The sequence below is a fragment of the Harmonia axyridis genome, chromosome 7, assembly GCF_914767665.1.
Source record: "Harmonia axyridis chromosome 7, icHarAxyr1.1, whole genome shotgun sequence".
Lineage (NCBI taxonomy): Eukaryota > Metazoa > Arthropoda > Insecta > Coleoptera > Coccinellidae > Harmonia > Harmonia axyridis.
In genome coordinates, this window is record NC_059507.1 from 34,595,106 (window position 1) to 34,608,246 (window position 13,141).

The 13,141-nt window shown below is 37.7% G+C and overlaps 1 protein-coding gene across 2 annotated transcripts in view; it reads left to right on the plus strand.

Annotated features, from left to right (window-relative positions):
* LOC123683765 (transcription factor AP-4) overlaps nt 1–12,047 on the plus strand; it is a 127,023-nt gene extending 114,976 nt beyond the window's left edge. For both annotated transcript variants that reach the window (XM_045622650.1, XM_045622651.1), the window contains exons 3-4: nt 6,112–6,396; nt 7,645–12,047. In XM_045622650.1, coding sequence (XP_045478606.1) covers nt 6,112–6,396; nt 7,645–8,244 — 885 coding nt within the window. In that variant the 3' untranslated portion in view covers nt 8,245–12,047. The remainder of the gene's footprint in view (nt 1–6,111; nt 6,397–7,644) is intronic.
* The last annotated feature ends 1,094 nt before the right edge of the window (nt 12,048–13,141 follow it).

Consider the following 13,141-nt stretch of genomic DNA (forward strand, 5'->3'; position numbering starts at 1 on the left):
CCATGATACAAAGAAATGTTATTATTTCTTTGTATTAAGTACAGTGGCGACGCCAGCTTTGAAAAACAGGAGGGGCCAAAGGGGCCAGATTTTTTTTTGAGTGGCCAAAGTAAAGTGGAATTATAGTTCAGCTGATTTTATAGTTATTTCAGTATGTCGAATTTTAGGGCGGCCAGCAGAATTCATATATTGAGAATGTATTAGATATCCTAGAAACAACTGGAAAAAAAAACAACATTTAAAATTATGTATTTTTATTTAAGCGAGCTGTTTTCAAGCCAAAATTTATGTAGGTGCGCCCTCTCGCCCCTCTCCCTAAGTATAAGTATCCCTAAGTGGAGTATCGTCCCGCCCGAGCTCGCTAGAGGACTCATTAGTTGGGCAATCCAGCGATCTCTGCTTAAAACATTCTCTCACACTATAGTGGAGAGGTGACTCTGCTGCAACGCAGCGGCTCACTTAAACTCGCCGGGGCCGCATTAAAGTGTGGCACCACGCCCCTAACGCCACCTCTTGGACAGACAGAGTCACTACATTATTATCTTCATTTACTTTTCGAACTCCCGTTCAATTTCCGAATTATAGAATGAAATTTTCATATTTAATTATTTTTATACAACCGACAATCTACATCCAACACGATGTAGATATCATTTGTGGTTTCCAAGATATCAAAGAAAAACTATTTTTTTCTTACTCCAACAAGCAAGTTCAAGGGGACTTTTTCTTAAAATAGCTCCAGGATAACCCATTCAAATTTCCCATATACGCTATTGCGGTAGTGTAACCCGCGAAGAGCGAGCAAAGGAAGGAAACAGTCCCCAGAAAGATCCGAGATAAAAATTCCGAAGTCCAAAAGCGGAACGGACGTTCGTAATCAGCTGGTCGGGAGTTTAAATCTCCTCCGACCTAGGAGAGGATGCGGTTGGCGGGCTTTTAAATTCCGTAGCAGCGGGTCCGTGAGTTTACATCACATCCGTCGTGGCGCGGTCCGGGTGCCGTTGTCGTAGCTAGGATCGACCGAAAGCCGAGGAGATCGTATGGCGAATACCGGATCGCGCGGAGCTTCGACATTCCGACGCGACAGCCTGTGAGGGCGACACTTATCGGAGAGGAGCACTTGTTCGATCGCGGGGTACCGAGAGGATTGTAGATTGGTTTCGCGACTACCTGCGATTGTAAAGCAACGTTTGGTGATTGTAAAACAGTTTAATCGGTAGATATACAGTGTGGTAGATATAAATTAAAAGTCATGGAATAATATTTTTCGGAGGATATTCAACAAAATAAGGAAAACATCATTGAAATGTGAAAAATTGTTTTTAAATATCCTCACAACAGTTCAACGATGAATGAATCGATAATGAATTACGATGAAAAAATTAAATTATTTCGATTTTTGTTTTAATGAAGGAAAGATATTATTGAAGAACTTATTGCCTCTATAATTGACAAAAAATCTCAGAAGAAATAAACTCAAGGTCATAATTTAAAAATCTAACTGCTCTAAGAAAATTAGACAATACAGGTGTTCCCTGAATGAAAGTACAAAAGGAAACGAGAGATTTCTAGGTTAATTTTGAGAAACATTGTCCCCTCAAAAGCTTCGTTTCTGAGATACAAGGTGTTTTTTGTAGCCTTACTTTTTTTTTGACGATTATACGATTCTATCGAATCATTTATTTATGAATAAACATTTCTTAATTTTATTGCTACTAATCGAGAAAAATAAGTTCCAAAACTACTTAGTTCCAAAACAAATAATTAATTTTTCTATTTCAGTACCGTAATGAGTTCACTACAGTACTAAAAACAGTGCTGTTATGCACTAATTACAGTATTGTTTTCAGTTATGTTTTTCGTTTTGTGGTTGTCTACATTGGCTTCCGATCCTATAAAATTTCAACACACCTCAATTGTCAATATAATATAATTTGGATGAAGTGAAATGATTTGCAACATTATTCGCAATTTCTTTTAATTCAGAATTAATTTTTTTAATTCTGTGGTTATTCCGTTCATTCTTCCACATCTTGTAGAACAAAATCGTGCGAGAATATATCAGAAACGCACAGTTTTCATGGTTATATTTTATTACTATATGTTGGTACTCCGAACTTTCCGCCACGGCTTTATCTGTCAATTCATTAATTTGCCTTACATATATCAGTTCTGCCAACCAACATTTTTCAATGCAAAAACACTAAATGATATTTATGGAAATATTTTATTAATTTCAATAAAAATGCAATGAATTAGAGAAAATAATGTATAATACTCGTACAGAAGTCTAATTCTACCACTCGTTCATTCAAAAACTCGCCACTTCGTGGCTCGTTTTTGAATTTTGTACTCGTGGAAGAATATCAATGCCTTCTGCACTTGTATTATAAATAACTATTCCTCATTCGAAATGTGCGATTCAAACTCAAATAATTTGTCAATTTACTTAACAGTCACACCAACTGCCAAGATACAATACAAAAATCACTAGGATGTATAAACTGAATTTTTCATTGAATTTCGACAATATTTATTTCACAAAACTTGATTAAAATAGAGAAAATATCGTCTAATACTCGTTGCAGAAGACAATTCCAACACTCATGCGTTCGAAAACTCGCTCTTTCGTGGCTCTTTTTCGGATTTGCTATAGAAATTGGCATATCACGTATTTTAATATACATATGTATATGTCAAATTTCAGTTTAATATCTTGTGAAATACAGATGCTATGCGTAAAAAAAACTGAAAAAAAAAACTTTAACACTCTGTATCTCAAAAACAAAACGCATTTGCAATCCCTTGTATTGTAGACCTTTTTTTCTTCAAATTTTCAGAAGAATTTTCGTTTCTACCTCCAATTCAGAGCACTCTATATTTTTTCAGGAAGGCTATAAACATAACCCTTAAATTTTGAATTGTCATCTCTCTCCCCCTTTATTTATGGGATCGTTGACCTTCTTTGCGGTGAACGGAACGGCATTGGACAGAAATAGACTACCAAAATAAAAGAGAACAGATATAGGCTGAAGTTTCCAACCCTAGTAACTGTTGTCCCTTCAGTATCAACGACTTCTGCAGTCGATGTTGACGAATGGAACAGCTGGAGTAAGAAACAGTCGATACCGATAAATCAAAGAAAAACCTCCAACTGATAAGACAGTATGTTGAATGAACTCATGTTTCTGTTGATTTTGTATCGGACACAAATAGACCCAATAGACGTTATCTTACCAGAAATTTGGCTTTCGTTTGGGTTTCACAATTGATTTAGTAAAGAAGCGAGTATGTTATCGCCTTGAATTTAATTTCTATGGAATCCCGCAATAGCATTTGTATTTTGAACACAATTGCATTATGTTTATTTGCTGTTGAAATCTTATGTTGAATTCTGATATTCATATCGAAATTATAATTTTCAACTTTTTTGGAATGTAAAACACAACCTTTGTGGACCAATTATAATCGCACCCTGTTTTATAATCGGCAATCAGCATGATGTATTGACAACTGGACATCGAAGGCCCATAACCTATTAATATTTCCTATCCTGGCGTGTTCTGTCAGATTATAGTACTAGATCCAGCTCGTCTATGTTATTGATAAATTGTCTGGTTACCAATACTGTCAGAAATTCCGAAAAATATCGTAAATAAGCGATTTCAACTGCCGTAGGGGGTGCTGCTAACTAAAGGGTGTTTTTTTTTAGAGCTATAGAACTTTAAATTGCAATAAACACGGCTGGCTCGGATGTAGTCCAATCTGGACGTCCAATTTTCGATGACTTTTTCCAACATTTGTAGCCGGATATCGGCAATTACACGGCGAATGTTGTCTTCCAAATGGTCAAGGGTTTGTGGCTTATCCGCATAGACCAATGACTTTACATAGCCCCACAAAAAGTAGTCTAGCGGTGTTCAATCACAAGATCTTGGAGGCGGATTCACAGGTCCAAAACGTGAAATTAGGCGGTCACCTAACGTGTCTTTCAATAAATCGATTGTGGCACGAGCTGTGTGACATGTTGTGCCGTCTTGTTGGAACCACAGCTCCTGGACATCATGGTTGTTCAATTCAGGAATGAAAAAGTTAGTAATCATGGCTCTATACCGATCACCATTGACTGTAACTTTCTGGCCATCATCGTTTTTGAAGAAGTACGGACCAATGATTTCACCAGCCCATAAAGCGCTGGATGTAACGGTGGATGTAACAGTGTTTCGACATACACTTGAGGATTAGCTTCACTCCAAATGCGGCAGTTGTGTTTGTTGACGTAGCCATTCAACCAGAAGTGCGCTTCATCGCTAAACAAAATAAAATGGACGTAGTGCGCGATACGTATTCCGCACAGAACCATTATTTTCGAAATAAAATTGCACTATTTGCAAGCGTTGTTCAGGCGTGAGTCTATTCACGATGAATTGCCAAACCAAACTGAGAATAAATCACTTGACAGCTGTTGAATCGGTCGCCACCTTGAACAGTAATGCCAACTTAAAGTTATATACCTCGAAAAAAAAACACCCGTTAGTTTTGGGCGTGGGCGCATTCGAACTTAAAATGATGGTTCATCCGCATAATCCGATTGTTTTACTCAATTATGTTAAAGAAGAGAAAAAACATAATTTTCAAGCTTTTTAAGTCCAAACTGGACAGATCACTACTGCATACTTATTTCTCTCTTTGGCCGGGCGAAGTGACAAAGAGCGTAGGATCTTCCGTCCTCGTCTTACGTCGGTACCAGGCGAAGCAATTCGCGACCGCGGCCTTCTGGATCTAGCGAACCAACACCACGTCCCGCGTTGTTCTAGTAGTACTATCGTACCGCGAATTCTATTTATAGAAGTTGAACGTCTGCGAGTCGCCGGTTACCTTACAGGTTTTTTTTTCGCGTTCTCCGTCCGTCTCTCTCTCCTTTCTTCGTCTCTTTCTCCCTCGAGCAGCAGCGGCGTTCGTGCGTGCTGCACCGATGACGGAACGTGCAATTTGGCCGTCGATTAATTGAATGGCGGCAATTTGAGCGAATTATGTTTGCGGAGTCGCGTACCAAGGCAGGACGCTACTTCCTGCCGTCCCCCACGACGGTTTCGGACGCGCGCCCAGGGTCTTTTCCGGGTCGGATGGTGATAAACCTTGGGGAAATTTCGAGGAAGAAGAAATTTTGTTGTTTAATTTTTTTGCCTTTAAAATTTGAGGATCGCTTTCTCGAACAATGTTTTTTCTCCCAAATTTGATGCAAACATCTCTTATAGTTTCTGCATTCAAAACAACACTGAATTCTTTCTTTTACTCGATAATTAAACAAAATAATTTGTGATAAACATAAAAAGATTAGTGGAAATTGGAAATTTTATCAACATTGAATTCTAACCTCTAACAGTTTGCTATAGTTGGAAAGTAATGAATGAAAGTAATCTATGCAATGAAATATTATTAAATAATAATAAGTTTGATACTTATCTACTATTCATTGTTTATAATTCCAAGTGTCATTCAAGTCGAACCATTTTTTTGAGGGCTTGAATTTTAATTTTTTAGAAATACACGTGTTCCTCAATTAATAGTACAAAGGATAATTTCAAGAAATAAAAGTCTCTGAACATGGGCCCGGAAACGATTTGTTTTCGAGGTACAGGTTATTTCTTCTAGACTTATTTTTTTTGTGGTGATTTATACCAGTTTATAGAATTTTCATAAGTCTTCGCAACAGATTGGGTAAATAACTTATAATTAATTTATTCAACACAACTAACTGGATCTTTAAAAAAAAATGGGTTTTCCTAAGGATTACCAGAGAATTTTTTGTTCAAAATCTGTAGCAAGGACAAAACTACAAGAGTAGCACTGGACCAAAGTTTCTTTTCACATTTTTCTGAAATAGCAGTGGTGTACCAAAATTTCTGGAGAAAACAAGCGAGCATTGTTCCCGCAAAGATATCATCTTGCATTCAAAATTAGCATATCACATTATGAAAATTTGAATTGGAATATCTTTACCAAATTCAATAAAATTGTGGCTTATCACTAGTACCATGGAAATTTTTTAATTGTGTATTTCAATTTGCTGCAAAACCAAAACTAACCCCTTCTTTTTATCTTTACCAGGCTGCCATCCTTCAGCAGACGGCCGAGTACATCTACAACCTGGAGCAGGAGAAAACGAGACTGCTGTCACAGAACTGTCAATTGAAGAGGCTGGTCAATCAGCACGAAGGAGGCGAGCTGCCGCCCAAGAAACGAAAGACGCCGGAAGTTATAATGCCGACGTCTACCAAAGCGATGGAGGAGGATAGCGCCACCGAACCCTCCCCTGTCGGTCTCATAGCTCTGACCGTCACCGGATCAGCCTCCAACGACAGCTCCGCAGAGATCAAGAGACAGCTGGAGAAGGTAAGCGGCTAAGATCTTTTCCGAAATGACAAAACCGGTTTCGACTTGACGTACGTCGATCTCGTGGATTTCAGGAAACGGTTTGATTTTCTTACGGTTGGTATTCGTGAAGTTCTGTCATTAGTGTCACCTGTCAATGTCATGAAGAGACTGTCGTTCACTTTTATATCTGTGTCCTTAAACTTTATGTTCTATGGCTTAGAACAAGATGTATAAAACAATACATCTGATAAATGGTTTCAATAACTTTGTCGAGGCACCTTGTTGTTCTGACAAATTTTAACAGGGCTATTTAGTGGATTCAACTTCTTATTAGAGCCTTCAATGACTCGGTGACATGAACATATAAATGCAGCCACCATTAGTTGCATTGCTTTATAGTGCTTATCAACTGTCGTATGTCACCGAATCATACAAGACATAATCATCAATGTGTCAATAATACGATTAGTCCGGGAGCCAGTAACAGATATACATGACCAAGTTCCTCTCCAACGGTAATTAGTAGAATGCATCAGATAATAGTAATAAAATGCCTCGTAAACGTCAGCTGCGACTCTGCTGGGGGGAAGAGCGGTGGCAGCCCCCCAAACACGAAGAAAAAAAAAATACATTCAGTCATTTCCTTCCAACTGGAAATTCGTCAAATTGTAGCTAACCCAATATCTAGACGAAAAAATACAATCAGCTGGCTATAGCATGGTGGATTATACGTCAGCTGGTGCCTCAAACATGAAAAAAAATATTTTCAATGACAGCTCTGACAGCGACTCTGATATAATGAATCAGAGAGTGCCACACTCGCGAGAAAAGGACTTTCTCCACATGTTGCACAATAATATTTAGTTACTTCCACTCTCTGATTCAGTATCAGAGTCGCTGTCAGAGCTGTCATTGAAAATATAATTTTTTTTTTCATGTTTGAGGCACCGGCTGACGTATAATACACTATGCTATAGCCAGCTGATTGTATTTTTTCTTCTAGATATTGGGTTAGCTACAATTTGACAAATTTTCAGTTGGGGGGAAATGACTGAATGTGTTTTTTTTCTTCGTGTTTGGGGGGCTGCCGCCGCTTTCCCCCCCAGCCGAGTCGTAGCTGACGTTGACGAGGCTTTTTATTACTGATGCATCTCACCAAGTATCTCTCGAGAGGAAATAATCAACCAAATTTGCACCTGGCTCCTGGACTAGATCTTTTCTCACACTTTTTACCATCAACTCTAATCTCCCTTTGCCCTTTTACAGGAAAGGAGCCTCCGCGCCATACTCGAGAAGCAAGTCCAGCAGATGGAGGTGCAACTGTACGAGCTCCAACAGCAGCTCGGCCAGACCCAAGTCTACCACGTGGAGGACAACGACGACCTATCGCTCCAGCTCGTCGCGGCGGACAGCATCCCCACCGTCGGCCACACTCAGACGGTAGTCTGTTCGCCGGTTCGATCCAGGACAGTTTCCCCCGAACCGACGGAGCCCCACTTCGACGCCCCCGAACAGCAACGGCTACCCTCGGTGCTCGAGGCCGCCATCAAGGCCGAGCCCAAGGTGGAGGTGGAACGCCTCCCCTCGCCCCACGCCGAAGAGACCTCAGCCCCGGGTCGCTTCCTGCCCAGCAGGTCGCGGCAGAGCCTGGAGACCATCGTCGAGGCCATCAGGCACCTGGAGGGCGACCACATGTTCGGCGAGGAACCGCAGCGGCCCCAGGAGGTGCCGCTGGCGCTCACCAAGAGGCCGATGACGACGTCCGCCGACCACCTGCAGGCGGAGATGAACACGTTTCTCGAGTTCAGGGGCCACCACGGCCAACAGCACCGGCCCGGCGTCATAGTGGTCAAGCAGGCGTCGTGATCTCGCATCATTCGGTACGCGCGCGGCGCCCCTCTGCCGGGGGGCGCCATGGGGCGGATTCCGCCGGGCGGCGTTTAAGGCCGTCCGGTTCCTACTAAGGTTCCCTATTATTTTTTTTTGTCGTCTTCGAATCTCGAGTGATTGCGGGTGCTGGATCCGCGTTTTCTTTTTAGATAGACTCCGAGATTTTCGGTTCGTTTGCCCGTCAAGGTCGCAAATTTAGGTAGCCTTAAAGGTGTTTGCACGGTTGTGGAAGGGTACCCCGAGCAAGTTCTTAATACTCTTGTAAACATCTCTGTTGGTCAAGGTTTTCTTTCTTAGCTTCAAGGGTGTTTACAGAGATAACGTTAAGTGATATTCCCGAACAAGTTGATGATGGTATTTTTGATCTTTAAGCTATCGTCTCACCATAGCCACAAATGTCATTTGTCCAAAGAATACCCCCAAAAATATCAAATTTCAATTCAATAGAATTGCAAATATCTAAAGTTAGGTTAAATTAGGTTAGTTCTTGGTGAGTAAAATCGTAAAATATATTGAGAAAATTGACAGATACAAGTTCGGAAGCAGAAACCTTTGGACGATAACCTTGTAAGCACCTTTGATTCCTACCAATGTTTGCAGTAAACCCGACTTGGATGTTTCGTAACTCTTCGTGATCATCCCCAGTGAGACCTAAGAGGGCAGACGGGCCGGATGGTCGGTTGAATTTTTGTATATGTAAAGTTTATCATGACGTTTTTTTTTTATTTCGTTACTTAAAACATGAAAGTTTCGTTTATTTGAAACGCCAAAAAATATATTTATCGATGAATTAGAATATGTAGTGAAATGTTTTGTTCCTTTATTTGTACATAATAATTTTAGTGAAACCGTACCAGTGCGGTGATAGAGTTATGTATATGTATAACTGCGATTATGCATATTTGATATCCTAGCACTCATAGTAGACCGGGAGTATGTTCTTTTTTTTCTAATTTTATTATTAGTCTGTTGTTTTATCTTTTATTTTCAGATGTTTTTTTCGAATGGCGCCCTATGTAAATAAAGTCAACCGAAGTTGGTATACGTATGATGAAGTTTTCAGAAAATTATCGATTGTTTTTGGTTATTGATGAGTCAAGTTATGATACAGCGCAAACTACACGGATGCAGTCGTTTCTAGGTGTTCTCGAAAAGTCTGTTCGACGAGAAGGAAATTAAATTTTAGTGTATGGAAGGCAATAAAAATGATTTTTGCTGCTTCGAACCAAAGAACCTCGCCATTTTTGTTTTTTGTTAAACGCGACGTACCAAATGGTGCGAATTGTAAATGCTCAATTTTTTTTGTTGTAACGAAATTACCTAGTCATTAGGGATGTCGAACAGTTTCGAGAAACGAAGAAAGAATGCATCTGCGTTATCTGTGTCTAAACAGAGTGAGTGGTAAGCACAGGCCCTTCTGACCTCAGTGTGACGAAAGGTCCCAGTATTTGACGGAGACAAGGGACAGTACTGAAATTCACCGAACTGCGATACTTGTCAAGTAATAATAAGTTAGGTCGGATAGTAAGCAGACCAGTACCTCAAATTATCAAGGTTGGTACTTATAGGGATTAGTTGAATCGCGTTTTATTCATTTCTGCTTTTCTAGCAGAAGATGAAGTTATTAATAGTATTGGACTAGGTAAATTGAAAGTTTGTAAAACATATTTGATAATATTAGTAAGAGATGATGAAATCCCGTTAACTTAGGTTGAAATTCAAAATTGATCCTCTTTCGGCTTTAGGTAAAATTTTATATGGCTAAATTGAATTATTGGCATCGAGCTGTGATACCAGCAGTAATTTTGGAGCGTTTTTTAAATGAATTTTATGAGTATTTGATAAAGTGAGGGTGTTTTTTATACATATAGGAAAGGAAGTTGGTCCATTTAGACGTTTTAATAACATTGAGGTGCTGGTCTTATTGTTGGTAGGGAAATAATGTTTGAAAGAAAAAAAATATTAGCGTCATCGACATGAGGTAATGAGAGAGTTCATTGGAATGGAACTATTGTAGGGTTTAAATCCGCTGGTCTTTTTAATGCATTTCTTGATTAAGGAGTAATCTTTTTCCAAATTTCAATGGGCAGTCAATTTTGAGTATTCATATTTGTTATTTTTACCAGAAGATCAATTCAAAAGGTTTAAAGTTAGACATGCTGAAGAAGTAAATTCGCATAATATTCAGAATTGAACAGCCCGGCCCTTTTTGTTGTAAAATGAAGACTGGGTGTAATATAGTAATAATATTTAAGTGTGTTCTGGAGAAATATTCAATAAACATAATGGAAATATTCTGTCTTACTGTTCCTTTGTGATAAACTTTTGAAACATCCTTTTTCAGTGCCCGATTGATTACACAAAGAAATAATTGTGTTTTCTAATGAACATAACAGTTACAACACACTGAACTATTTATTATTCTATATAGAATTTTTATGATGTTGTTTGATATCTAAACTTTGTCGGTTCGAATGTCTTCCCTTTCATTAACTCATACAGTGTGATAGTTATCAATTTTCTAGAGTTTTGAACCAACAAAGAGAGCTATAAGATGGTGGAAACTTGAACTTTTGTGACACTTTCTCAAGAAAAATTTAATTTTCATTTATTCAATAGAACGGTGTTGGTATTTTTTCTGAATAATTGCAGGAAAGATTCTTTGTCGAAAAAAAATTGGAACAACTTCTACTTTTTGACAAATAATCATCTCACAAATGTTTTCTCACTTATTTTTTGTACTCTTTCACTCCAAATTGTTCACCCTCTCTTTGTTGCTTTGATTTCTGCATGTTTCCTTGATACGTATTTCATTGTCCTCTTCAATCATCTTTAGAGTGAATATAAATTTAAAATTACTTTTTTTCTGGTTGGTAGTTAATGCAAGTCCGAAATGTGGACCGTATCAAGGGAACTTCTGGTACCCTTTCAGCAAATTTGAGCATTTTCTGCGGGAAGGCACATTCTTTGAATTCTTCATGTTTAAGGATAAGATAGATACAGATAAGAAATTGAAAATGTTTAGAATGTCACACACAAACAGATTTACTTTCTTTACTTTTCAACATGATATGATTCTCATTGAGAACGAAATGGAAATTATTGTACTGGAATCATGGGCTTAAGAAAGCTTCTCTGTTAATGCTTGAAATAGCACTGTATTATAAATATGTTTTTTCATTTCAGATCTTTCATAAAGATCAGTCCATATCTGTAGTTAAGATCCCCATTGCTCTTGTATGCCGACAATTTTGAGAAGAAAGAAAATTATATTAATTTTCGTTCACCATATTGCACATTTTAAGATTTAGATAGAGGTACTAGGCTGGTTTTTTGTAGGAGACAATTAGAGAAAGTTGACTAGTTGATAGTTTATCACAGAAATTTGACTTCACAAGAACAATTGGCTCTTTTTAGATTAGATGTTTGACTTGGTGCATCATCTTTACATTCCTGAATTTCTGCAGGGAACATTTGATTTGGAATCAGATTGGGACTCGGGTTCCCAACAATTTATTCAAGGCATACTATAGCAATGAACTCTTGTCCGATTTGACTGGCTTACATTTCAACTAAGAACAATTTTACCTCACAGATTGAATGAAGTAAATGTAGAAGTGTATTGCTAGTCGAATTTGTTGTTAGTGTTCTTGTCTGAAATCATTACATGCACACATTTGATCTTCAATATTATGTTAGTTGTGTGCCTCCATAAATCATACTTATGTTTGTGTCGCTTGTATCATACAAAAAATTTGAATAAAAATGTGAAAATATAATGTGTTGTCTTTTTGCCCAATAGTTTACAGACCAAAAAATAAAAATAAAATTTTGGTGCTGATTAGCTCTATTTTTTGAGATACAGGTTAATTAGTAATCGAAATTGATTCCTCGCGTTATCACTTGGTGAAACATAATTAATTTATGTTAGTTTTAATACTAGCTTAAAATAAAGGAATAGATTTGACTTAAATGGCCAAAATACAAAATTCCAGCTCAAAATTAGAATCTAATTGGCCGAATATATATCTGAATAAAAATAACCTGTTATTCTGTAACGATTTTGAAATGTAGTATTATACTAGTTACCATGAAGGATAAATATGAAATAATGGCACTAGTTTTGAAAAAAATCAGTTGATTTTTTGATTAAGAACATCAATTGTGTTGATTTAAAATGGAAAGCTACCTCCTTGGACAGCAAAATAAATATACAAAATATTATTGTTTCTTATGTCTTTTGGACAACAGAGCTAAAAATGAATACTGGATTAACAGAAATTGGCCTTTTAAAGATGTCATGATTCAAGGAAAACAAAATGCAATCAACGAAGCTTTCCTTACTAAAAAATAAGATTACTTTTATCTTTGCATATTATTAAGTTGGGGCTGTTGAAGCAATTTGTCATAGCTTTAAATCGGGATGGAAATTGTTTTGGGTACTTGTCAAGTAAACTTTCAAATAAGGCAATGAACGAGACTGAATAATTTGAATAAGTGGTACTACGTCTTTTTAGGAAACATAACGAAGAATTAATAGAAACTGTCCTTTCAAATTTTGAAATTTTTTTGTAACATGAGCATAAATGTTCACTACCTCCACAGCCAGTTTGATCGCTCTCCAGAAAACTTGAGTGATTTTATTGAAAAACAGGGACAAGATTCCACCAGGATATTAAAAGTAAGGTAGATTGATATCCTCATGATGGACGACTACTGTTTGATCTTCAGCGAAACTAACACACTGAAATCCATGCTAGAAAGAAAGAATTATTTAGTGGAAAGTGACTTATGTATGTAAATTTTGTAATAAAGAAGTAAATTCATGCGTTTTTTTAAGTGTCATAGTAACAGTTATAACATGAAATATACA